Source organism: Littorina saxatilis, linkage group LG11 (genome assembly GCF_037325665.1).
Source record: "Littorina saxatilis isolate snail1 linkage group LG11, US_GU_Lsax_2.0, whole genome shotgun sequence".
Classification (NCBI taxonomy): Eukaryota; Metazoa; Mollusca; class Gastropoda; order Littorinimorpha; family Littorinidae; genus Littorina; species Littorina saxatilis.
In genome coordinates this window covers 8860411-8886757 of record NC_090255.1, presented here as the reverse complement: position 1 = coordinate 8886757, position 26347 = coordinate 8860411, and the positions used below count along the sequence as shown (strand labels likewise).

At 42.8% G+C, this 26347-nt stretch overlaps 2 protein-coding genes across 4 annotated transcripts in view; one reads left to right on the top strand and one right to left on the bottom strand.

The window, feature by feature from the left end:
* LOC138979694 (solute carrier family 25 member 32-like) overlaps nucleotides 1-9703 on the bottom strand; it is a 34058-nt gene extending 24355 nt beyond the window's left edge. For both annotated transcript variants that reach the window (XM_070352426.1, XM_070352425.1), the window contains exons 1-5: nucleotides 9405-9703; nucleotides 8727-8883; nucleotides 8239-8327; nucleotides 3263-3432; nucleotides 1701-1814 (exon numbers count right to left, since the gene is read on the bottom strand). In XM_070352426.1, coding sequence (XP_070208527.1) covers nucleotides 1701-1814; nucleotides 3263-3432; nucleotides 8239-8327; nucleotides 8727-8883; nucleotides 9405-9558 — 684 coding nt within the window. In that variant the 5' untranslated portion in view covers nucleotides 9559-9703. The remainder of the gene's footprint in view (nucleotides 1-1700; nucleotides 1815-3262; nucleotides 3433-8238; nucleotides 8328-8726; nucleotides 8884-9404) is intronic.
* A 9099-nt stretch (nucleotides 9704-18802) lies between these two features.
* On the top strand, nucleotides 18803-24155 carry LOC138979683 (uncharacterized). 2 transcript variants are annotated; one of them, XM_070352403.1, is made up of 3 exons: nucleotides 18803-19646; nucleotides 21413-21780; nucleotides 23651-24155. In XM_070352403.1, exons 2-3 carry the CDS (start codon nucleotides 21417-21419, stop codon nucleotides 23695-23697), a joined length of 411 nt encoding a protein of 136 aa, XP_070208504.1. In that variant the 5' UTR covers nucleotides 18803-19646; nucleotides 21413-21416; the 3' UTR covers nucleotides 23698-24155. The 2 variants fall into 2 exon arrangements, with proteins under 2 accessions (XP_070208504.1, XP_070208503.1); XM_070352402.1 differs by lacking the exon at nucleotides 18803-19646 and adding an exon at nucleotides 20117-20570.
* The last annotated feature ends 2192 nt before the right edge of the window (nucleotides 24156-26347 follow it).

Below are 26347 nucleotides of genomic sequence, written 5' to 3'. Positions count from 1 at the left end.
TTTTTTTGCTCCGTGGCGGTTGATCGCCAAAGTCTTCTGAATCCGTGTTCGTCGCTGTAGCCATTTTTTCCCTCCAGAAAGAATGAGCTACGAAGTGACCGCGTTCAGAAAAGTATGTGCTGAAACGCCCGCGATAGTTGTAATGACAGCAGCAAGACCAACTGACTACGCTACTCTCGCGGGCGCCGGGCATGTTTTGCACGCAGTACACAACCGGTTAGTACAAATTATGGATCGGAACTCGCTCGCGTTTTTGCGTATTCAAAATGTCAAAATGTGTAGTCGAAACGAAACGTTTGCGTAGTATAAGACAAGCATGCGTAGTTGCGTAGTTTGGGGACCAAAATCGTAGTTTACTACGCTCAATGTGTAGTGTAAACAGGTCTGCTTTTAAGACCCTGTTTCCCCATAAGGCCAACAAACAAAAAAAGTCTGTTTACGGTATCCCGACCGACCCTATTTTTTCGCGCGACCCTAGATTTTTTTTTGGCATTTGGGGGAGAAAAAAAAAAGAAAAAAAAAGTCAGTTTTTTTGGCAAAATAACTTAAAAATATGTTTTTTTGGAATAAAAAAATTAAAATGTTTAAAAAAAAAATATTCTAAAAAAATCCCGACCTACCGACCCTATTTATTTTGCCTATGTTACCGTAAACAGACTTTTTTGTGTGTGTGCCTAACCTCTGTAAATGTACCCTCGTTTAAGACTCCCTCCTTATTCAGACCAGAAGGAGATGGGAGAGGGGGAGAAGGAAAAGGACACTTGCTTTTGAGACCACAGAGAAGCCATGAAAAAGATGATCAACAAAAGCAGACACAGAAATAAGCAACAATTAAGAAGTGACAAAAAGAAATACAGGAGGAAACAAGACAAGCAAATCAACCAACAAAAAAGAAGGGCAAAGCCCATACGACTCACATGCTTGACCTTCACCTTTACATGACCTTGACCTTCAGCTAAACCTAGCAATGACATCATACACTAACAACTGCTTTACACATTTTTCCTACCAAAATACATGTAAGGTCATCCAAGGTCATGCAACACAAAGCTGTTAATTCAAGACATAGGAAGTACAATGGTGCTTATTGGCTCTTTCTACCATGAGATATGGTCACTTTTAGTGGTTCACTACCTTATTTTGGTCACATTTCATAAGGGTCAAAGTGACCTTGATCATATGTGACCAAATGTGTCTCATGATGAAAGCATAACATGTGCCCCACATAATTTTTAAGTTTGAAACAGTTATCTTCCATAGTTCAGGGTCAAGGTCACTTCAAAATATGTATACAATCCAACTTTGAAGAGCTCCTGTGACCCTGACCTTGAAGCAAGGTAAACCAAACTGGTATCAAAAGATGGGGCTTACTTTGCCCTATATATCATATATAGGTGAGGTATTAAATCTCAAAAACTTCAGAGAAAATGTGAAAAATGTGAAAAATAGCTGTTTTTTTAGACATTTATGGCCCCTGCGACCTTGACCTTGAAGCAAGGTCAAGATGCTATGTATGTTTTTTGGGGCCTTGTCATCATACACCATCTTGCCAAATTTGGTACTGATAGACTGAATAGTGTCCAAGAAATATCCAACGTTAAAGTTTTCCGGACGGACGGACGGACGGACGGACGACTCGGGTGAGTACATAGACTCACTTTTGCTTCGCATGTGAGTCAAAAAGACAGGGAGGTACTGACCAGTCTAGTGTCCAGTGGCTGTTCTCTGTACTGGTTGTAGATTGTCTTCAGTTCCTCGTAAGCCATGAACTGCAGCGCACCGTGCGATATCCCCAGCATCCCAGGAACAAAACCCTGCACAACGTAAAGACGTTCATATGTTAATCATAGACATAGATTTTATTATCTCAACTGATACATTTTTTTGTGGTGTGCATAGGATAAGGATAAGGTTAATATTTTAAATAGTCCTGTGAGATTACCCTCATGGAAATTCGGGCTGCTTTCTCACTGGGGAAAACAAGCTGCCATATATTACGGCGCTACCCATTCCCCCCCCCCCCCCCCCCCCCCGAAAAATGCATGTATTCATGTTTCCAAGCCCTGAGACGTTCGCTGGGAACTTGAGATCTTTATCGTGCGCACGCGTGCATATTTGGACACTGAGAAGAGTCTGCACAAAGTTGACTGTGTATATGACAAGAAACAAAACATGACATAGATGATAGAACAACATTAAACATTTTGATTCAGTAAAAGTATTAAAATATGAATAATTCCTTAAACATGACTGCAAACTCTCAGTGCAAATCAAAGCATGCAGCTTTTGCTGACAAAGATTATGCAACCAAGGTTACCAACAGAATTTGGGAACAATACAGTCATCTATCACCCAGTTTACATTTTCAGACCATTTTTACCCCTTACCTGAGATTGTTTAAGTGTGAACAAATAATACTGGGTCAAACAGCGGTAAGTAAAATCTTCATTTAATGTATTCAGTTAAAAACTTACACTTGAATGTCAATGAGAATTGGACTGTTTTGATGCATCACAGTTCAGATCTTGAGGTAGCTTGCCTACCAACCAATCCCCGTTTTATTTTCATAGGTACACTATTAACTTAATCTTTTACTGTAGGGACTTTCGGAGCACAGACCAATGAGGATACTTGTCCTTTACAGTGCAACCTCCCTTTGCAGACTTCCAAAAATCTGAGAAAATCAAGTCTTAAAAAGGAGGGAGTCTAAAAATGGAGGAAGAAACAAGGTCTTAATTAGGGGGTCTTAAAAGGGGGGTTCCACTGTCATTGGAATACCTCAGTAATCAGAAGAAGAACAAGAGGCGAAGCCTTCAAGGCTCACGTAAGAAATCAACAAACAGTAACACAAACTCAATCACTCCGTCACACACACACACACACACACACACACACACACACACACACACACACACACACACACACACACAGTAAGCATAGGTGAAACTGTGCAAGAAAGCGAGACCCTGGATCTGCCAATTAGTCTCGGCCCGCTCACAATAACAATGACCGAGACTTTCAGTAATTCCTTTGCGTGACGTCTAACCCTCTTACGTCATAATGTGACGTCTTCAAATAGTTTCTATCACACACGTCAAACACTTTTGACCGAGACGTAATCTTCTTATTCGAGCTTTATCCATAGACTCGGAAATGTTAAAGTTTCTATCACACACACACACACGCACGCACGCACGCACGCACAGACAGACAAAGTTTATCATCGCATAGGCTACACTTACGTGAGCCAAAAAGCACTCACCTTGTACAAGCCCCTCATCCCTTCCTCCTTGTAGATTTTGGCGAGGGCGTGCACCATTCCTCGGTATCGTCGCTTGTCGGGCTTGGCCCTTGCCTCGCTAGACTCGTACTGCAGACACAGCCGTGTCTTGGTCACCCAGATGGGGTTAGTGATGGACAGTGTCGCGAACCCTGCAAACACAGCCTGGCGTCAACTCATCATTCATTTTGTTCTGTCAAAAATAATATCTTGGTTTCTGGCGTCAAATCATCAAACATTTTGTTCTGTCAAAAATAATATCTTGGTTTCTGGCGTCAAATCATCATTCATTTTGTTCAGTCAAAAATAATATCTTAGTTGCTGGCATCAAATCATCAATCATTTGGTTCTGTCAAATATAATGTCTTGGTTTCTGGCGTCAAATCATCATTCATTTGGTTCTGTCAAAAATAATATCTTAGTTGCTGGCATCAAATCATCAATCATTTGGTTCTGTCAAAAATAATATCTTAGTTGCTGGCATCACATCAAATCATCAATCATTTGGTTCTGTCAAATATAATGTCTTGGTTTCTGGCGTCAAATCATCAATCATTTGGTTCTGTCACAAATAATGTCTTGGTTTCTGGCGTCAAATCATCAATCATTTGGTTCTGTCACAAATAATGTCTTGGTTTCTGGCGTCAAATCATCAATCATTTGGTTCTGTGAAAAATAATATCTTGGTTTTTGGCGTCAAATCATCAATCATTTTGTTCAGTCAATAATAATGTCTTGGTTTCTGGCGTCAAATCATCAATCATTTGGTTCTGTCAAAAATAATGTCTTGGTTTCTGGCGTCAAATCATCAATCATTTGGTTCTGTCAAAAATAATGTCTTGGTTTTTGGCGTCAAATCATCAATCATTTTGTTCAGTCAATAATAATGTCTTGGTTTCTGGCGTCAAATCATCAATCATTTGGTTCTGTCAAAAATAATGTATTGGTTTCTGGCGTCAAATCATCAATCATTTGGTTCTGTCAAAAATAATGTCTTGGTTTCTGGCGTCAAATGATCAATCATTTTGCCACTAGCAAGGGCAGGAGTTATTTTCGGAATTCATCTATTGGTCTAGGTTAAAGTTACAGGAACTGTCAACTCCAGGTGCACGGAGCCCCTAGGGCTTTCAGTCATGCCTCAAGCAGCTATCCATTTGAAAATATACCAAGTTTCATTGACTTCCATGAAAGGGGTCAAAAACTGCACATTTTTTACGAATTAATTTTGGACTGCCAGTGGGCAGGTCCAATTAATTACATCAAAAGCCACATATGGAAGTCTATTAGTCTGTACGAGAGGGAGAATTCTTTCTGTTTCGAGTACTTTATGTCAAGACATGGTCTGTGATGACGTAAGAACATTGTAAAAGATGGTATGTGGGTCCATTTTGGCATACCCAGGCATGAGCAAGTTCCAAAATTTTCACTCGCCTTGTGGGCTAGTGAATTTCAAAATTGACTAGCCCACAAAAATAAGTTACCAAAGAACAAAACGATTCCATCCATTCAAACGTGGTGAAAGGCGAGCAGGTCTTTGCAAGCGCCTGTACCGATCGCATCAGTTGAGCGACACGAGCACGCTGGTCTTGCGTTAGCTGGTGCATAGCGTGTCCCCCCTCGGTGTCTTCGACCTTTTTGTTTGAGTTTACCCATTTTTTGGTGTTTTGTTGGTGAGACTTTGATGTTTCGTGTGCACATATGTTTTCTAGCTAAAACTTGTCCGTACCGACAACGAATGGCTCCTTTCTCTCCTTCTCAGAAGCAGCTTTTTGCAAGCAGTACACAACATGACGTTTTTTTCCTCCCCATCATAGTTTAGCCAGTCTCTCTGCTAACCAGAGTAAGATTTTGTCCAGTCTGCCTCGAAGGTACGCTTCCTCTGTACGGAGTCATACTTTTTCAGTCTCTCGGACTCCGTTCCCTCTGAGACGAGTTTCCCAGAGCGATTTGCCACGGGTCGCTCACAGTGCGAATGACAAAAAGCCGTTTCTTAGGGCAGTGCAGGAAAGCGCTCGCGAAACACTCGGCGAGCGGCTTTGGTATATGCTCGCCCACCGCCGTTATCCAAGATGGTGGCGGTGTTTACACTGCGATGCCGTGTAGCCTGTTTCGATCTTCTCGGCGTGGTTTTCGACGTGACCCGAGGGATCCACCGCTTTTCAAGGTTCAGGGACTACCCCAGCTAAATTTCCCATCAAAACTACATTCTCTCTTACGATTTCACTGACCGAATCGTCTACTAGTTTAAGAAGTATAATTTTTTTCATATCTTGCAGCAATCGTGCTTTCTTCGTCGCCATCGTGAAGCAATTTGCCTCGTTGTGAGCCCGTTGCATAGACCAATCCAGAGCGACTTTTCTCTGAGCGGGCTATTGGATAGAACTCAGGCTGTGCTGTGCTACGGATAGAACTCAGGCTGTGCTTGTCGATGGCCAGAGATCAGCCCCAGCCCCCCTTGTTTTCGGTGTCCCTCAAGGCTCTGTACTTGGCCCCGTCCTCTTCATTATGTACACCAAACCCTTGTCTGCCCTCATTCAAAATCATTCCGTTTCAAACCAGTCTTTTGCTGATGATACCCAGTTGTATAAGCCTAGTTCCCCCGCTGAGACACATGCCGCCATCCAGACCATTCAGACCTGTATCTTAGATGTTAAGTCATGGATGGTAGAAAATAAGTTAAAACTAAATGATGATAAGACAGAGGCACTTCTGTGCATGAAAAAGTCCACTAAGTTCCCAAATTCTCAACCTTCGTCTGTCCAAGTAGGCAATACCGACATCTCTTTCTCTTCTTCAGCTAGAAACCTCGGCTTCACCATCTCCTCAGACATGACACTCAACAAGCACATCTCCAACATCTGTAGGTCCGCATACTTTGAACTCCGCAAGATCGCAACCATCCGCCATACTCTGTCCGTTCAAACTACAAACACTCTAGTCTGCTCTCTTGTTCTTTCTAAACTTGACTACTGTAACTCTCTTCTCTCTGGCTGTCCACTCTACCTCCTGCACAAACTACAGAAAGTTCAAAATTCTGCAGCACGCCTGATCCTCAAAGCACGAAAAAAAGATCATGTCACACCACTTCGCCGCACACTCCACTGGTTACCCATCCAAGCCCGCATTGAATACAAACTGTCCACTCTCTGCTTTCACTTCTTCTCTGCCTCGTCTCCTGCTTATTTCTCTGAACTTCTCACTGTATACACTCCTGCTAGACAACTCCGCTCCTCTTCTGATAGCCGCACCCTAGTCATCCCACACACAAAATCAAAAGCATATGGACAACGCACTTTTGCATTTTGCGCATCTACTCAATGGAACTCTCTCCCCTCTCACATTCGCCACTCTCAGTCAGTACAGTCATTCAAGCGAGCACTCAAAACTCACCTCTTCCAGAAACACAACTCCTAAAGTCGCAACATTTTGCCATCCTGTTCTGTAACGGTTCCATCTCTATTCAGCTTGTTATTTTGTCTTTGTTTTAAATTATTATAAATATAATTTTTCACTGCAGTAGTCCTTTAACTTTAACCCTTAGCTGTAAGCTAGATATGCACAAGTCATGTCGGTGCCACATAATGCTGACACACATGTTCCTGTGCATAGTTTATGGATAACGTGTAGTTGGAAAGTTAAGAGTAGAAATAATTAGTATTTAGTGTAGGAGGAGGGTTGGGGGTGGGTAGGGAGGGGGTGGGTATGGTTTACTTTGAGCAGGTCGGTTTCAGTTTTTTTAATAAACAATTCTAGAGAATTGTGTATCTTATATTTGAGTCTTTCGTGTTTTAGACATTGATGCATTTAATAGTTTTAACGAGTTGCCTTTTGTTTTATCATTCTGGTGTTTATCGAGATGTGCTGTGTATCTTATAAGAAGTTCTTAAAAGTTTGAAGTTATTTTAGCACATAGGTTTTTTTTATGGTCTTAACAGTGAAACATGTATTACGTTATCATTAAGATTCATGCTTTGTTAGCACTAAGCAGTTGTTTTAATCAGTCTGGTTTTTTCTTGTTTTCATCTTATGAACATTCTAAATGTTAGACTAACTTATTGTCTTGTACAGAATAACAACTGTGTGAATGGTGCTATACTGAATGAAAGAGTGTGACATGAAGTTCTTGTACATCATTGTAAAGAGTGTGCATGACGTTTTAGTTTAGATGTCAAGCGCTTAGAGCAAGCCTTTTTAACGAAAGTTTTTGATTTAGCGCTATATAAATGTTCTTATTATTATTATTGTGATTCTGAGCAACGCATGGCAGGTTTGGCTTTTTTTCTTTGGGGGCTGGCAGTTGTCCCAGTATTTCCACATGTTTACAGCTTCAGATCTGCCTAGGCTGCTGAGACACGCGTGCTGCGTCGACAATTCTGATTGGTTAAAACCGTGTCAACGGTAAGTCCTGACAACCCCGAAATCCGGTTCTGGTCATTCTGATTGGTTCATGGTCACTAAAGAGAATTTCCTGATCAGCTCGAACTGGAGCTCCGATCACATCTAATTTTAGCAGTCGTAGATGACAACGTGCTTCACAACTTACAGACAATTGTCCCTCGGAAAATAATAATACCACAGACCCAACATTTTCACTTGCCAAGTGGGCGATCATTATAAGAGTAAAGACTTTCTACTCGCCCACACTCATTAATTTCTGGTCGCCTGTGGCGAGTGGGCGACCGATCTTGCTCATGCCTGCATACCGCACACAGCCTCAGAACATGGGATATATATATAGCAAACTGAAAAATCGCATGAAGTTTCGCTTGGCTAGCAACACTAAAGGTATGTGTAGGCATCGGTGAGATAGTTGTTGGAAGCTCCTGGCTGTTTATATCGTAATCTGCGACAAAACGACAAACCTTTGCTCTCCATGCTGTGACAAACGCACTGCATCTTTAAAGAGACCTAGGCTAACAGTAACACATCAATACAACAAGAACGAGTCAGCAACTGACCTGCTGTGCTTGCTAGAGCCAAGTGTGTCGCTGCTCCTAGATTTTTCTGTGCGTCTCCATCCTGCATCCAAGTCTTCATGGAATTGTAGCTGTACAGAGAGCAAGAACAAATCATAAATTGATCAGTGATCCATTAATATCATGCATGCTCACAAATCAAAACTTCAGGAATGTATAGATCTACCGTAACTATGATTATGAATAAGACTATGTATGTGTATGTGCGTGGAGAGAGAGAGAGAGAGAGAGAGAGAGAGAGAGAGAGAGAGAGAGAGAGAGAGAGAGAGAGAGAGTGTACGATGATCTTTCAGTGTTAAAGAAGAAAACTCAATTTGTACAGTTTCTCTTTAAACAGCGTTTTTAAGATGGTTAGTTAGATGTATGTAGATGTGTGAAATGGGTGGGTGGGGAAATGGATAGAACAAGGAGGAGCCTTCACTTATCACAATCAACAGTTGGGCAAAACAACCACAGATATATATACTCACAAAAAGAAATAGAATCCCCATGATATCCCAGCCCCCCAGATGTTTGGCGTGACCCCTTGATAGAGACCGACGAAGCCGCTGTTCTTGACGATGGTACGCATGGCATGCATGATGCCTTGGTAGGCTGGTCTCCCCGATGCCCCATGGCCCTCATTTACTGTAAGTACAAACACTTCAAGTTTTGTTTACTCATGTAATTATATGACACAGTTTGAAAAAGTAAACAGGCTGTCTCTTACTTTCATTTGTTTGACTCTGAAATGTTTCATGCCAAAACGATCAATACTAACTCTTCCCTAACCGTCTCATATAAAAAAAACACACACATACACTCTCTCTTCCTTTAATAAAAATGTTGGTGTGCCTTAATTAGCTCTTAGTCTTACTCTTAGAGTTTACTGGTTGCTACTGATAATCATTCTTGTACTGATACTGCGATATCATCTAGAGATGAATTGTCATGATTTTGCTTCTTTTTGTTTTGCACAACCCCTGAAGCTGACCAAAACATCAATCAAATCAATTACAAATCAGTCACAATGTGTCTGTCAATCTTTTTGATTGCAATTTGCATCACCACTAACCCAAGGGCATGCAAAATATAAAGTCTAATTCTATGGTCACCTCACGAATTATTTTCGAACATTTCAGGCAAAAATAGAAGAAGAGCCGACTCACCTTGAAACCGTATCTTGACGAGGTCAAGCGGGTGAAGAATCAAGGTGGACACAACACCTCCGCTTATTCCTGCATAGAGATGTTCAAACCGAATGTGACGCAACAAACTGTCTGTGTCGGTCTTGTTCGCCGTGCTTGAATCAGGCGATTCCATTTTCGCTTCGTTTGGTATGAATGAAGCTAAACAGAAAACGTTAAATGTTTAAAGAAAAAGAAACTAGCCTGTGACATTCAAAGAACAAAAGAAAACTAAGCCTTTTGTTAGCTTGGCCCCTCATGGTCGTCCACCATGTTGCACTGAGCGGATGTCTGAACAAGTCGATAAACAAAGGCACATCCGGTGTCATAAAACTAAATCATTTGCGCTCAAATTTTCTGAGAAAATTTGAAATTATTATTCAATAGCTTAAAATTTTGATACCTAAAGTTTTGATTTCTAAAATAGTTTAAAAAAAAATAGAATGATACAGTGTTTATTTATGGAGGGGTTCGTGTCTCTCTGCAAACACAAAATAAGGGGAGTAACTGCGATAAAGTGGATGCTGATGACCTGAACTTTCTACTTCCCTTGATTATCCTCAGCGATGACCACTGACTGAATTGTGATGACTTGCAGATTAATCGATACTAACGTAATAAGTGCAAATATAAACACTTATTTCCCCCTCTGCTTCTTTACCTCTGTAAACTTGTAGACGTCACTCAAGAAACAGTTTGAGACGTCACTCAAGAAAGCATGCAAGATCAAGCGCACAAACATCATCATAGCAGGAGACTTTAACTTCCCTGGTTTTGACTGGACAACAAGCCCCATGACCATGAAGACACCAGTGCCCCACCCCCAGCTCCACCAGGACTTCATGGACATGATCAGTGAACAAAACCTGGAACAGATGGTGAACAAGCCCACTAGACTGGAAAACACCCTGGACCTTGTCCTCACAAACGCACCAGGCCTCATCTCCCGTGTGGAGATAGTGCCAGGACTCTCTGACCACGACATCGTCTACTTTGAACTAGCAACCAAGATCAGCCTCAAGAACGGGTGTGCGAGACCTATCCCCTTGTATAGCAAAGCTAACTGGGAACAGATGAAGGAAGACATGCGGGAGCTACAAAAGAAGATAGCCGAAAAGAGTACAGATAGTACAGTGAATGAGCTGTGGACTGTTTTCAAAACAGACCTGCTACAGAGCGTGAAGAAGAACATCCCACACAAAAGACCTAGGAAAAAAGACAAACAACCATGGATCACACCATCCCTAAGAAGGCTGATCAGAAAGAAAAACAGAAAATACAAAAAGATGAAGAAACAGAACACAGACGCACTGAGGACTGAGGTTAAGTATCTCAGAAGAGATGTACAGAAGGGCATCCGCAAAGCATACTGGGAGTACATAAGCAACCTTTTCACTCCTTCCAAAGAAGAAGCCGACTCTCTACCATCAACAAAACGCTTCTGGACCTACATGAAACATCAACGCTCCACTTCATCCGGGATACCTCCTTTGAAAAACAAGGGGCGCCTAGTCACTGACTCTAAGCAGAAGGCGAATGTCCTGAATGACCAGTTCTACAAAGCATTCAGTGACGGACGCACCTACACCAGCGAGGAGTTCCAGACGAAATGCACCATGTCCAGCGACCAGGAATCTTTTCCCGCCATGGATGAAATCTCCATCTCAAAGAAGGGAGTTGAAAAACTCCTTCTGAACCTGGATCCCACCAAAGCAACTGGCCCAGACGACCTATCCCCCCGTGTCCTCAGAGAGCTCGCACCCGAAGTTTCACCAGCACTGACGACCATCTTCCAGGAATCACTCCGCTCAGGGTCCGTCCCGGATGACTGGAAGACTGCCCATGTCGCCCCAGTATTCAAAAAGGGCGAGCATTATGACCCAATGAACTACCGCCCAATTTCTCTCACAAGCGTTTCGTGCAAGGTGATGGAGCACATTCTGGTCAGCAGCATCATGAGTCATCTCGAGTCCAACAAGATACTGTGCGAAGAACAACATGGGTTCAGAAAAGGTCGTTCATGTGAAACCCAACTGCTTGAACTCTTTGAGGAACTCACAACCAACTTAGAAAAAAGCCTCCAGACTAATATAGTTGTCATGGATTTTGCCAAGGCATTTGACAAAGTCAACCACAGTTTACTGTGCCATAAACTCCACCACTATGGTGTCCGAGGAAAGGTCAACGACTGGATCGGGAGCTTCCTCAGTGGGCGCCGCCAGTCAGTCGTCGTGGAAGGGGCAGAGTCTGACTATACTGACGTCAAGTCAGGAGTACCCCAAGGATCTGTGCTGGGCCCATGCCTCTTCCTAGCCTACATCAATGACCTACCGGACAGAGTCACTTCAAGCTCGCGCCTGTTTGCAGACGACACCATGCTGAACAGGCCAGTGACTTCTCAACAAGACCACGAGAGTCTCCAGGACGATCTGCGAAGCTTAGAAGCATGGGAAGAAGAGTGGGAAATGTCATTCCATCCTGACAAATGCAACACCCTCCCAATGACTCGAAGCAGAACAACCAAGCCCCACGACTACGTGCTCCATGACCACCAGCTGGAGTCGGTGGACGCCATCAAATACCTGGGCGTCACCATTCAGAAAGATGCAGGTTGGGACAAACACATCAACAACGTGTGTGCCAAAGCCAACAGTGCACTAGGCATGCTGAGGAGAAACCTGAAAATCGGATCTCCAAAGACAAAAGAACTAGCCTACAAATCACTCGTCCGACCAATAGTCGAGTACGCTTGCACAGTCTGGGACCCGCACAAGATCAAAGAGGTCAGCCAGATTGAAAAAGTGCAGCGTAGGGCAGCTCGTTTTGTTCTCAACAGACACAAACAGACGGCCAGCGTGGACGACATGCTCAACGAACTAGAGTGGCCCTCGCTAGAAGAACGCAGGAAAGAGGCCAGGCTCTCCATGCTGAAGAAGATCACATCGGGATCCGCACATGTGAGGTGCGAGGAGCTACACCTACTCGCCCCAAGGGCTAGAAGAGGAGTCCCCACAGAGAGACAGCAATTCAAGCGGATCCCAGCGAGAACAAACTACAGAAAGAACAGCTTCCTCCCAAGAACAATCAGGGACTGGAACGAGACCCCTTCATCCCTCCTCCTCTCACACCCCCAGGCCCCAGACTCCTGCACTGCGCAGGAGTCGAGTTCCTGCATTGTGCAGGAACTCTCCAGCCCCCAGTAGATTCTAGCTAGGGTTTTTTTGTTTTTTGTTTTTTGTTTGTTGAATCTGCAACCCTCCACAATGTGACATAATGGTCAGCCAAAATGACCGTGGTCACAATATGGAAGAAGAAGAAGAAGAAGCTAGTTATTTTTCGATAAACACCCAGCAACCAAACAAATAACGACCCAGCAACAGCCTGAATCCTCGATAGCGCAATGGGTTGAGAAGCTGTTCTGCGTCGGTACTACTTTTGCGACTGAAAAGTTCCGAACGCTCTAATGTACGAAGTATACATCTCTGGAGCAAACAATACAAACATACCGCATTTAAATTAACAACTACAGGCTTGAACACATGAATCTCCATATAAAATCCATGATTTTGGTTGTTTTCTGAATCTAGGTCTGCTGTGCACGAACGTTCATCACAAGCAAATTCATAACGAAGTGGATTCACAGCGCGCGGCGCGTTGTGCAGCGTTGCGATTTACAACGCGCGGCGCTACGAGGAGCGCTGCGATTCACGACGCGCGATGTATTCTGCTGTTACATTTTCTTCACAATCGCAAAGTTTACAACATCTACATCTATCTGATCTATTTGAGAAATAAAACTCAATAAAACGAAAAACAGAGCTCCATTCTCTCTCTCTCACTCTTTCAACTGAGTTCACCATGTATCGCTGCGCCGATGTAAAACGTGCCTAAGTTCCGGCCTTGCAGTCATATCACTACATGTCATTGCAATGGCTTCTACTATATGGAAAGCAGCTGAGTTTTTAAACTGGGATGACGTTTTTAAACAAGTATCCGAGTACAGTGCCGCAGAACCGCTGTTAATCGGTGTAACACCAGTTAACACTTCAGCAGCCATTTTGGAATTCGCGCATGCGCAGATCGGTTTTTTCGTGTTTTTTTTCCCCGGTTGTTTAGAACGCGTATATTCAGTCTGCAGAAAGTGCAATTTTGTAGTCTTGCAGCCCTGAAGTTGCTTTTGAGTGTCCAAAGAAAGAGTGTAAAGGGTCTAAGGATTACATCGGGCACACAAATACGCGATTTTTCTTGTTTTTCTGGTTGATTTGAACGCATGCGCAGATCGTTTTTTTCGAGTGTTTGTTTTATCTCCTCTTTCGGGTTCCTTCTTCTTGATCTTGATAAGTTACGCCAACAGGTCCCAAGCTTGGGAATATACGTTGGCGGAATTTGGGGAGAGCACTTGGTGTTTTAGTCAGCGGTTGGCAGTTTTCCTCTGAATTCGTTGACTGTTGACGACTGGATCGTGTTGTCACTCAAGGTTGTTCCAGTCAATAACCGGTGTCCGACATAAGCTCGAACGACAAAAGCTCGAACGACAAAATCTCGAACGACAAATGCTCGAATGGACAAATGCTCGACGCGACAAAAGCTCGACGCGACATATGCTCGAACGACAAATGCTCGAATGGACAAATGCTCGACGTGACAAAAGCTCGACGCGACATATGCTCGAACGACAGATGCTCGAATGGACAAATGCTCGACGCGACAAAAGCTCGACGCGACATATGCTCGAACGACAAATGCTCGAATGGACAAATGCTCGACGCGACAAAAGCTCGACGCGACATATGCTCGAACGACAAATGCTCGAATGGACAAATGCTCGACGCGACAAAAGCTCGACGCGATAAAAGCTCGAATGTCGTTCTCGGTGTTATTTTGCCTGTCTGTGTTATTTTAAAATCTGTCTGCAAAAGAGAGAGAGAGAGAGAGAGAGAGAGAGAGAGAGAGAGAGAGAGAGAGAGAGAGAGAGAGAGAGAGAGAGAGAGAGAGAGAGAGAGAGAGAGAGAGAGAGAGAGAGAAAAGAAGGGGGAAGATCGTGTCGGGGTTTAGATTTGTCAATGTTATTATTTTGATTTGGCCCGGGATTGACTGTTTATCAGGAAAGGTTCAGGTAAGCGGCACTTCGCCTCGTTTGGAGAAACCCTGTGTTCAACCCAGCCATGTGGTGCGTTCATGAAAGGACGATTGAACATGAACCAAGAACCACAAATGCACTAGAAGGCTAGCATCGCCGAGTCCAGTCTATCATTGGCAAAGATCATCCCAATCTCTGGGACTTTCTCAAATTCCTGAAAGGAGAACAAGCGCACAAAGACTCATGGCAATTCACGCAGCCCGCTGTGGAGAGCAACGCAAGAAGCGCCGGAAGAAAAACGAGCGACAAGAGCATCGCATTCTACGGCTGGTTAGCCAGTACGCGGAGCGCACCACAGAGCGTCTGTTCATGGAGTTCCTTTTCGGAATGGCCAACAACATTTCCTACTACTCATGATCCGGTCCTTGACGACTCTGTGTGTGTGTGTGTGTGTGTGTGTGTGTGTGTGTGTGTGTGTGTGTGTGTGTGTAAAAATGACACCAACAGGGACCGAGTCTGTGTATTGATGGCTACTTTGTAGTTTAACCAGTCTTACCTTTGCATTTTACCCCTTATAATTTTTACTAGAAATCGCATTTGAAAAATCGTATAAGATGCATATGTGTAAGATGCATTAGCATTTTACCCAGTATATATTATGAAATGAAGTTATTGATGAATATTTTTGTTGTAATGGTGTGTGTGTGTGTGTGTGTGTGTGTGTGTGTGTGTGTGTGTGTGTGTGTGTGTGTGTGTGTGTGTGTGTGTGTGTGGAATCCAGCAGCGTGCTAACAACAACCACAACAACCACAACCACAACCACGTGATATCAAACAAATTTAGTTAATTTGTCGCTCGAAACTAGAACAACATCACCGTGACAGTTTCAGATATGACGTTATCAGAGTAGTTTTGACAGCATCATTCTACAGTCCGGTCGAGCTTCTGTCGTTCGAGCATATGTCGCGTCGAGCTTTTGTCGCGTCGAGCATTTGTCCATTCGAGCATCTGTCGTTCGAGCATATGTCGCGTCGAGCTTTTGTCGCGTCGAGCATTTGTCCATTCGAGCATTTGTCGTTCGAGCATATGTCGCGTCGAGCTTTTGTCGCGTCGAGCATTTGTCCATTCGAGCATCTGTCGTTCGAGCATATGTCGCGTCGAGCTTTTGTCACGTCGAGCATTTGTCCATTCGAGCATTCGGCGTTCGAGCATATGTCGCGTCGAGCTTTTGTCGCGTCGAGCATTTGTCCATTCGAGCATTTGTCGTTCGAGATTTTGTCGTTCGAGCTTTTGTCTTTCGAGCTTATGTCATGTACCCGTCAATAACTGTTCTTGTGAAAAAAGAGTACTTGTACACTGGTGTTTTAGTACACTCCACAGTAAAGCACTGGCTGTTGTTTCTTGTGATATTTCTGACTGTGGCTGATGATGTAAAGTCTTTGTTCACTCGTTGTTTCACTTGTCTTTTTGATTTTTGTTGCTGGATGAATTTCTCAGGGGGTACTGCGGGGACCAGCCCTCTGCACTTTGAACAGAAATGTGAGTCTCTGTTGTTTCCGGCGTTCCTGGAGTGGGGGAAGCTGTAGTCTGCTGAGCATCTCTGAGACACATCCTGGGTTTCGGTCCCTGTAGTTTTGGGTAATGAATCTGGCTGCTCGTTTCTGTACATTTTCCAGGCTATATCGCCTTGTTTGTACGGATCCCAGACGAGACAGCTGTACTCCAGGGTTGAGCGGATGAGGGACACATAGGCAGTACGTCTACAGCTTTGTGGGCAGGAACGGAAGTTTCTTCTAAGTAGGCCGAGGGTGGAGTTTGCCTTTTTGACGATTTTGTTGATGTGTGTGGTCCAGCTGAGGTCATCAGTAAAGGTGACGCCTAAGTAGGGATTGCTATTGACTTTCTGGAGAATGTGGTTGTCCAGGTTGTAGAAAAAAGCTGGACTTGTTTCTGATGCTAAGGATGTAGCATTTTTTTGCGTTAAAGCGCATGCCCCAGGTGTTTGCCCATTCTTCCAGGGTTTTCAAGTCGGCTTGGAGTATGTGGTGGTCACTGTAGGAGTTGATGGTGCGGTACAGGAGGCAGTCATCTGCAAATAAGCGCACTTGTGACTTCACAGACGCTGGCAAGTCGTTGATGTGGCAGAGGAATAGGACTGGTCCGAGTACGGTACCCTGTGGTACGCCTGAATCTACAGGGACTTCAACTGACTCCTCTCCGTCGACTACCACTCTCATCAGTCTTTTCGTCAGGAAGTTTTGCAGCCAGCTGTGCAGGTTGCCTTTCACACCATAACTCTGTAATTTATACAGCAGGCTTGGGTGTGGCACAGTGTCAAAGGCTTTTGAAAAGTCCAGGATGGCTATGTCGGTCTGTTTACCGTTGTCATAGTTCCTGCAGAGGTCTTGAAGTGTGACGACGAGCTGTGTCTCACATGAATAGCCTGATCGGAAGCCATGGTTGAGGTTGGTGAGGATTTTGTTCTTTTCTAAGTGCTTGAGGAGGTGTTTACAGATGATGTGCTCAAGGAGCTTACAGGGTACGGAGGTGAGGGAGACGGGGCGATAGTTTTCAGCAAGGTGTTTATCGCCTTTCTTGTAGACGGGGGAGACATTTGCATTTGTCCAGTCGGACGGTAGGCAGCCTGAGTCGACAGACAGCTGAAAGATGGCAGTGAGTCCAGGGGCCAGTTCATTGGCGCACTCCTTCAGTATGCGGTTTGGGATCTGGTCTGGTCCTGGTGCTTTTGCTATCTTGATGTTCTGAAGTAGTTTCTTCACTCCTTCTTCCCTGATTTGTAAGTCTTCAATAGGGTTCTTCGTTCCATGTGAGCGCTGGAACTGTTAACTGGTGTATAGATTCACTTGAGATAATATAATAGAGGTAGGTGCAATCAATTGTTGTTAAAAATGTTGCTGATAATCATACATGTACAAAAATAAAGCGCGTCAACAATCTGCGCTGGTGAGAGCAATAGCCGCGCTCTGGGAATCGCTGCGCTGCACAACACGCCGCGCTCTGTGAATCGCCGCGCTACACAGCGCGCCGCGCTACACAGCCGGCGCCGCGCTACACAGCGCGCCGCGCTACACAGCGCGCCGCGCTACACAGCGCGCCGCGCTCTGTGAATCGCTTGCCAATTCCCAAGGCAAGTAACTCTCATACTTTGTCTTGCGACAAGAGTATTTCCCCTTTCAAATTTCTTTTCACTCAGTTTCTTCGACAACAGACTGCAATCCGACGGTCAGTTTTCAACAATATTTCATTTAATAAACAGATCACACGCAACCAAATGCACACATCTCATCAATTTAAACAACATAAAGCGGTTTCATACACTATTTTCCCCAGAAAACTGAACTTCATACAGTTTTTAACGTTGGAACACGGGTGCAAAAGTTCGTCTGCTAGTCCCATTTGACGAAAGAACATTATGCTAAGCGATACCAAAACATATACAGAACACACAATATCTGCCTTTTCCGCCACAGCAGAATAACAGCATATCTGTGTACTTGATTTTAGTCCAAAATAGGAAAACTGACAAGAAGTGTTAACAGAATGGAATGATTTGCACGGAACTATACAACCGCGCATTAATCGATCGCCTGTGCAGGTTGACTGGTTGAGTGAATAGGATTCGATCAAACTTTCGCAAAAAAACTCCTCTTTTCTTTGAATAACTGAAGAAAGGAGGAATAAAGAGGTTACACACCTCGTCTCAGTGATTATAAAAAATAATGGTCTCAGTTCGCGGTCATGAAAAAGCTCGCTAAAGCTCGCATTTTTCATGATCCGCTAACTTCGACCATTATTTTTAATAATCACTGAGCCTCGGCATGTAACCTCTACAAACACAGACACACACACACACACACATACACATATACACATTAACAAACACTAACACACACACTAACACAGTGACACACACACACACACACTGACACACACACACTGACTGACATGAGTGCACACACACAACTTTATGGAAAGCCGTTTGGCTCATAACTATTACAGCTGTAATTTAAAATAAATACAGCTGTATTTAATGATAAATACAGCTGTATTTAATCATAAATACAGCTGTATTTAAAAATAATTACACCTGTATTTAAAAATATATACAGCTGTATTTATTATTAAATACAGGTGTAATTATTTTTAAATACAGCTGCATTTAAAAATAAATACAGCTGTATTTAAAAATAATTACACCTGTATTTAATAGTAAATACAGCTGTATTTAAAAATAAATACACCTGTAATTACTTTTAGATACAGGTGTAATTATTTTTAAATACAGCTGTATTTATTTTTAAATGCAGCTGCATTTAATAAATGCAGGTGAAATAAATTAGAACTTGAATCGGAAAATGTACGACATGCAAAGCGACAATCTCGTGGAGATACTACTTCCGGTGACGCCACTGGATCAGACTGGTAATGAGCCAGAAGAAGTTTTAAGAAGGTAAGCAACGTTTTGTTTGCTTGTTCATTTGTGACTTAATGGAAGAAACAATGCGTGATCTTTGAAACACGGGTACCGGGTCCCGGTTTGATAACCACTGGCAGTGGCAATCAAAGATGGCGTGTAAAAGCAACTTTCTGTGTTTTGGAGTTCATTAAATGTTGGGATGAATATGTCAGGTTTGAGGATGCACATTTCTGTAGGTTCATCTCGGTATTCCACCCCCTCGGCTTTCTGTTGTAAATATTAAGCTGAGCACGGTGATCGAATGTGGAAGCTACGTTTGGTCAAAGGTCACAGAAGATTTGCGTCGTGCAGCGAAGGAAAGAATCGCGATCTTGTTTCCGAATCGGTACCTCTTTGTTTTTCATTAAACCTGTCATTCTGCTTGCTCGGCTTTGTTAGATGTTTGCATATCGTGTTGCTATTTTCTTTGCTTTTATTATTGTTTCTTACTTGTGCTTCGTTTATCGATACAACGCAAGTAATAAAAGTGTTTGGCAATTTTCAGGGAAAATGGAATGCTACTTGTAAACTTGTACAACGCATGGTGTATTCCAGGATATCTGATCAAGAGTTGGATGCGTTGGTGGAACCAATTACTGCTTCCAACAAGCTTACTGGGTCCTTAATGATACAAGCTCGTCTGAAAGGACAGGGGACAGTACTTCAGGTAACTCTTTTGTGCTGAATATTAGAATAGTAAAGCTTCAAAAAGGAATTTTAAACTGTTGAAAAACAACTGAGAAATGGACCAATGTTTCACAGTCACAGATTCTGATTTTAAAGTTAAGTAATACCGTTTTTATATTTAGTCAAGTTTTGACTAAATATTTTAACGTAGAGGGGGGAATCGAGACGAGGGTCGTGGTGTGTGTGTGTGTGTGTCTGTCTGTCTGTCTGTGTGTGTGTTTCGATCCATCATACAACGCCGCAGCTATGGAGGTCAATGCGTTGCTTCGGCAGGGCACTGTGGACTCCCCTAGAGTTGTATTTTGGGACCATGATTTTATGTTTTCCGCTGGAAAACAGTTTACGTTACCTGAATTTGCAGCGTCATTTCCTGGGTGATGGTGTGCATCTAGCAAACGTATATTCCCAAGCTTGGGACCTGTTGGCGTAACATATCAAGATCAAGAAGATCAAGCAACGTCAGGACAGGCCAGGTTGTACAAGTCCCTTCGTCAGGCGATAAACACAGTCGGTTTTTGTGTGATTAAATAATGTTGTAGCCGGGTCAGGTTGCATTGTGCGTTTTGACTGATCAGCTTACAAAGCACGGGTATAGGAACAGGGAATCTTCAAATTGTTTACATTTTCTTTCTTGTTTGATGCGGGTGGGTGGCATTATAAATCGACGGCTCTAAATGGGGTCAACCAGATCGGTAGATGGGAAGTAACTCGAGTTTATGACAGGCTCGTTGTGGATGATGTCCCTTGTCTAAAAACCAGTTCAAGGTGGAATGGTTCTGCGATCAACACGATTGTTGAGTGTTCTGTCAAATCAAGATATCGTGACATGTTTCAACAGTATGTTTCTGTGTTGGTGGATAGTATGGATCAGTGTTTTTCCAGAGTACTTGGAAATAATTTTCAGGTGAGATTCTGATGAACATGTTGGTGTTACGATGCCTTTTCATGTGAGCGTTTGTCAATTCAGAGAATCAGAATATTTGTTCCTGTGGGGGTACTGTATGTCAATTACCTCGGGTGTTTGTCATTTCAGTGAATCAGGAAATATTGGTTCCTGTGGAAGTACTGTTTTGTCAATCACCTGTTATTTTGCCTAGGAGATTCCAAATTTATTTTGATTGTGGTACTGTGGGCTAGGTAATATTTCATGTGGAGGTACTGTTGTCACTTGTGTTGGCTGGTGCCTCACAGATTACAAACACTATTTTGGTTAAAGTACATGTACCGTGGGCTAGGTAATATTTCATGGTGGGGCTGATTTTTTAGAGAATCAGAAAACATGGTTCGCTGTTGTTCTTTTTGTCAAATTAAGCTATAGGGCCTCAGAGATTCCAACATTAGTATGTGGATTTGTTAGCCAGGTATTATGTTGGTGTGTGACAGTTCAGAGAACCATGATGTAATTTCCTGTTGGTGTTCTGTTTGTCATAAATGTATTGAGCCTCAGAGATTCCAAACTCGTTTGGTGGGGGTACTGGGTGCCAGGATTTGAGTTTGACACAGAAAACACAATTGGTTTGAAGTACTTTGGGCCAGATTTTAATCAATTTCTTTGGTTTGTATTTCAGACTCCCAAAATCTGGTGACAACTTCAGAAGTATGGGATATTAAACACCTTTTACAGGCTGAACAGTGAAGGAGTTGTTAACTCCTGCAAGGAGCAGCAGACAAGTTCAAGGCTTATGTGTAATTCTCAGTAATCTGACAAATAAGGCTGTGTTCACATATCCTGTTTTTTATGCACAGGAATATGCCTCCCAGGAGGGCAGCGTCAAGGCGGGTAGCCGAAGTGACCCGAGCCGCTGCAGGTCGGCCGAGGGCCAGCAACCAGACAGCCTCGCAGCGACAACCCGGTGGGTTTGAGTCAGCCACAGCAGGAGGGGAAGAAAGCGCCACTGCTTTGGCCGCGGTATTGGCAGAACTACGCAGGCTGGGGGAGCGGCAAGAGACCTGCCAAGTGGCCATTGTCTCGCTCCAGAAAGACAACCAACGTCTGCAAGAAGCTGTTTCGGGTGATCGTGAGGCCATCGCCTCAACATCGGGATCGATGACAACCGGTACCAGCAATTCTACCCTGTCTGGCTCGGTTGCCAACCTGGTCAACACAATCACAGGTGAGGCGGCCACCCAATTGGTGCCTGTTGTTTTGTTCGTCGAGGATAAAGTTAAACGCAGGATCTGGGGCCCGGGGCGTCAATCCACAATGACAACTGAAAAGTTTCAAATGGAAGCGTGTCAATGTTAATTGTAATTCAATCTGACAATGATCTCTTTCCTGCGTTCATGCGGTTGCAAACAGACCAGAATTGGTTCTGTTCTGTTCACATAGTACTTTGAGTTCACTTACATGCAAGGGTGATGCACAGTATTCCTATGGAGAGAACTTCATCTTTAAGTGTACTTCGATTAACTGAAGATATTCAATTGTTTACTTCAATGTGGGAGGTGTGCAATGTGTAAATACACATCAACTCAGTCAGTAAGATTTATGTGCTGGTGTATGATGCAGAGCTGTCAGCCCCTATGAAGCTTCATGTGTAGCAATCTTGAATTTATAGTGTAGCAAATGGTGTTTATCTTTTAAGTATTGCATCATCTTATAATCCACTGCACCTACATGTTTATATGTCAAGACACAAATGTTGCAATAACTGTGTTCAGACAAGAAAACAGCAGCAGGAACAAATGAACATTGTAGAGTGTCTGTATAACGAAGTAGCATTTTCTGTTTTACAAGTAGCATGCTACATCGAAAGCGTAATAGTCTGCAGCTCTAATTGGGCCACTAATGCGGCATGGTGCTTTTGGATTCCACAAGTTATTTTGCATGTTGTTTTTAAGGCAAATATGTCAGAAGCTCCTAAAGAACTTTAGTGGGTAAGCCTGTGACATTGTTGTCCACATAGAGAATACTATATGGTTTCCTATGAAATACCAGTTTTACACAAGTTGTGCTTTTAAATATTAAACTGCGAACAATATTTCAAAACACTAGTGTAAAACTGGTATCAAACAGGAAGCCATGTAGTATTCTGTTTATCCTACATACAGGGTTCGTACAGGTCATGGAAAGTCATGGAATTTGATTTTTAATTTTCCAGGCCTGGAAAGTCATGGAATTTCAATTCAAGTCATGGAATTTCAATTCAAGTCATGGAATTTAACATAAATAAGAAAGAAAAAAAATTAACCTTTAGCACGCCAGCTTTCTTTCGAGTTGTTTCTTGACAACAAAAAGTATGCGGAATTGGAACGAATTACCAAGGAAGATCTTCGCAATGAACTGTGTATCGCGGTGAAAAAAATGACAGTTCGTCAAGTCACAGTGTTAGTGACGGTTATGAAACGGAATTTACGAAAGTGCAGATGGATACAAACAGTGGCTGGTCCAGTTTAGTGAAATGACAGGACCAGCAAACATTACCGATAATCTGACTGCGTAGCAAATGCTTGACTTGCTTGTCAAAGAGACACTGCGTAGAAACTGACTCAAATTCAGTGCAAAGCAAGCCAGTGTCAAAACTGGCAGTGACAAGATGTAAAAAGTTTGCGTGTTCGGAAATGGCGACCTGTGGATCTAGTCATGGAAAATGTTATTGAGGCTCATGGAAAAGTCATGGAATTTTGTTTCTAAAAACCAGTGGGGACCCTGTACATACTGTTGCATGTTCATTGCTGTAAATGTCCCTTTGTCGAAGCGCCCAGATTGAAGAAGCTTAAAAATTGAACCTGGATCTCTCCGAATGCCTCGTGTAATCTTTAATGTCAAAGCAAGGAAATGTCACTGGTGTGGTGTTTACGTTCTTAAAATTCTTCCGAGTGTTCAAAGAAGGACGCTTGTTTCGGTATTGGAGGCAGTGAAAAATCAGGTCCTTGTCAGACAAGACCTCTTTACACATGCAATGTAGAGTGAATGGTATTGTTATGACATGAGTGGTATGTCACGTTAGTGTAATAAGTTGTATTCTTACACGCTCCACAAAGGCACAGAGTACGGGGAGCCATCCAGCGGGTTGATCCTGGTGGAGTAGCTGTCAGAGCTTTGGCGTTGAGGCCCACGAGACGTCGTCTGTACCAAGTATCAGGACCAAACGCTCTCTGGCATCTAGACGGATACCACAAGTTGATATCGTGAGTACAGCTACAAATACATACACTGGGCACAAAAAAATCCTTTTTAAAAATTTGGTGAATGTTGAGTGTGTCCGGTGGTGGGGAGGATGTTAGGGGTTGTGCCAGTTTGAACATGGAATTTGAGTGGATTGATACAGGTGGCATAAGGAATTCTCTTAAACATTATTTTATGACGCTGGAATCTTTCTTTTAAGACCTACATAACCCTGAGATAATAAGGTCTTATAATGGGGGTAAACTTACAGAGGTTATGAGCAGAATATCTTAGAGAACAGCATACCTGCCAATTGCTACGATTTTGGCGCAGCATGCTCCGATTTTGCAGGAATTGCTACGCTGCTACTCTAAGCCCTGAGCTGCTACGCTAAAATAAAAAATAAAAATGACAAGCGTGCAAAATGTTCACTTATTGCTTGACAATCAACAATGAACATTGCATAACTAGTCGAGTACCGATGGCTGGGAACCACTCCGTTATGACTCGATATGTCCACGTGACTTGCTTAGCAAATCGTGAATTTTATTGCAAGCATTCGCATTTCCGGTGACTCTATGCGCCAATTGTGAATTTGATTAGAATATATATGCAATGCACTTGTTAAGTTGTAAGCTGTGCACAGTGACGGTGTTAGAAGTGGAAACTGGAGGGAGACAGGATAAAAACGGGGAAACGTAAGGGTGGTGAAGATTATGGTGCAAGTTCCACGCCGATGCGGGCAAATCATTTTCAACGATTTTTGCCGAAGAATTCGACAGACTTTGCGTGTATAGGTAATAATACCTGCTATTCCGACTTGGTTGTGTGACAGACGTTTTCTTCCACACGAGATTACGTTGATTGTCTAAATCTACTTTTTGACGGAAGTGGCCGAACAACTGTGAATGACGTCTCGTTATATGGGAATGACGTCACAGTCATCGTCACAGTCTGTATCTTTTGAAGCATCTCATTCTTCATGACGTCTTTCTGTGTCTGCATCCGCAAAATGTTTGTTCATTCTGGAATCTTTGTCATCTATGTTCAGAACTCTGTCCTTATAGTGTCAGACAAACAGGCCTCCTGAGCGAACCACTTTCCAAGGGAACTTAAATTCGCGTATGGAAACAGTACTGTCGTCTGGGGTGCCGTTTTCAGTATTCTGAGCGTTGAAGAATCTGTAAAGAGAAGAAACGATAACAGCAGGAGAAATAAAAGTCGTGTGTGCATTTTATGTTTTTTTGGAGTGACGATTTTGAGTTTGAATCCGTTCTTGCCATGCTCCTAAAGCGTGTAACATACAATCTTGCATACGTTTGCTTTAGTAGTGGCAAAGAAGGAAAGCGTGTGACATTGAACTATGTTTAGACGGTTGTAATGTCGTAGAGCTCTCAGAATCTTACAAACGTTTTTGATGGCATTTTAAATGCGGGCTTGCGATTCAAATTTAAGATTATGCGAGTGCTATGCTTATAAACACCAATTGCAACTCTGACATTGGGTGAAAGTTCCAAAATGCTACTCTTTGGGCTTCACAGGGGTTGGCAGCTATGAAACAGGGTCTTGAAAATGTCTTGTTTGGGATCGTAAAAGGAAGGGCGTCTTCTAAGGGGTAGGTGGGTAACGAAGGTGAGTCGTGTGCAAGTATTTTCTTTTCTTTTCTTTTTATTTTGTCATTTTCTGGATATGTAATGAAAGACTGGTCCATTGATGATTTCCCCACGGAATACAAAACATATTCTGGTTATACCTTACCATTTCTACTGGGTGGTTATTTAAATTTGGTTGCTTTGTGTTTTTTTTAACAATAAACACCCCTTCAAGTTAACAGAGAAATAAGCAGAGGGGGGAATACTTTTCGGTGAATACCAAGCTACCTAGTCCTAACAAATAACCACCCAGCAACCAGTCTGAATCCTCGATAGCTCATAGGTTGAGAAACCACACTGTGTGGTCACTGCTTGGTGACTGAAAAGTTCTGAATGCTCAAATATTCGAAAGAGGAAAGAGCTCATACATACTGCATTTACACTATTCATTTCAGGTTTCAACACACAGAATCCAATATAAGATCCATAAGTTTGGTTGTTTTCTAAATCAAAATCTACGTTGTACCAGACACAAGGTCTCAAGGCAAGTAACTCTCATATTTTGTGTAGAAAATAGAGTTGTTCCCATTTTGCATTTGTACAAATAAAAAGACAGTAATCTGTAGGTCAATTATATTTCACTTCATAAATAGAACTTTTTTTCCCGAGATACTTAAACATGAAAAGAACGCAAAAATATTTGCCTTATCGTCTTAGCAGAACAACTATGTACTTTATTTTATTCGAAATTAAATTAACTGCTATAAAGAGTTTGCAGAATTGCGCAATTTTCACAGAACTCTTCAACCATGGATTAATCACATGCTTGTGCAGGTAGACTGGCTGAGTGAATAATACTTGATCAAAATAATTATGTGTGCTGTGGGCAGGCTGTCTGTCTGTCCAAGGACAAAAAATGTAACGTTGAGCTGTTATCTCAGAAGTTTATACAGCTAGACCTCTGAAACTTTGCACACTTTT

Coding starts and splice junctions, on each gene's coding strand:
- LOC138979683 (XM_070352402.1), top strand. CDS start 20,437: ATGGTTCTGCGATCAACACGATTGTTGAGTGTTCTGTCAAATCAAGAT. Junction 20,571..21,412: donor TACTTGGAAATAATTTTCAG/GTGAGATTCTGA, acceptor TTTTATGCACAG/GAATATGCCTCCCAGGAGGG. Junction 21,781..23,650: donor CCTGGTCAACACAATCACAG/GTGAGGCGGCCA, acceptor CGCTCCACAAAG/GCACAGAGTACGGGGAGCCA.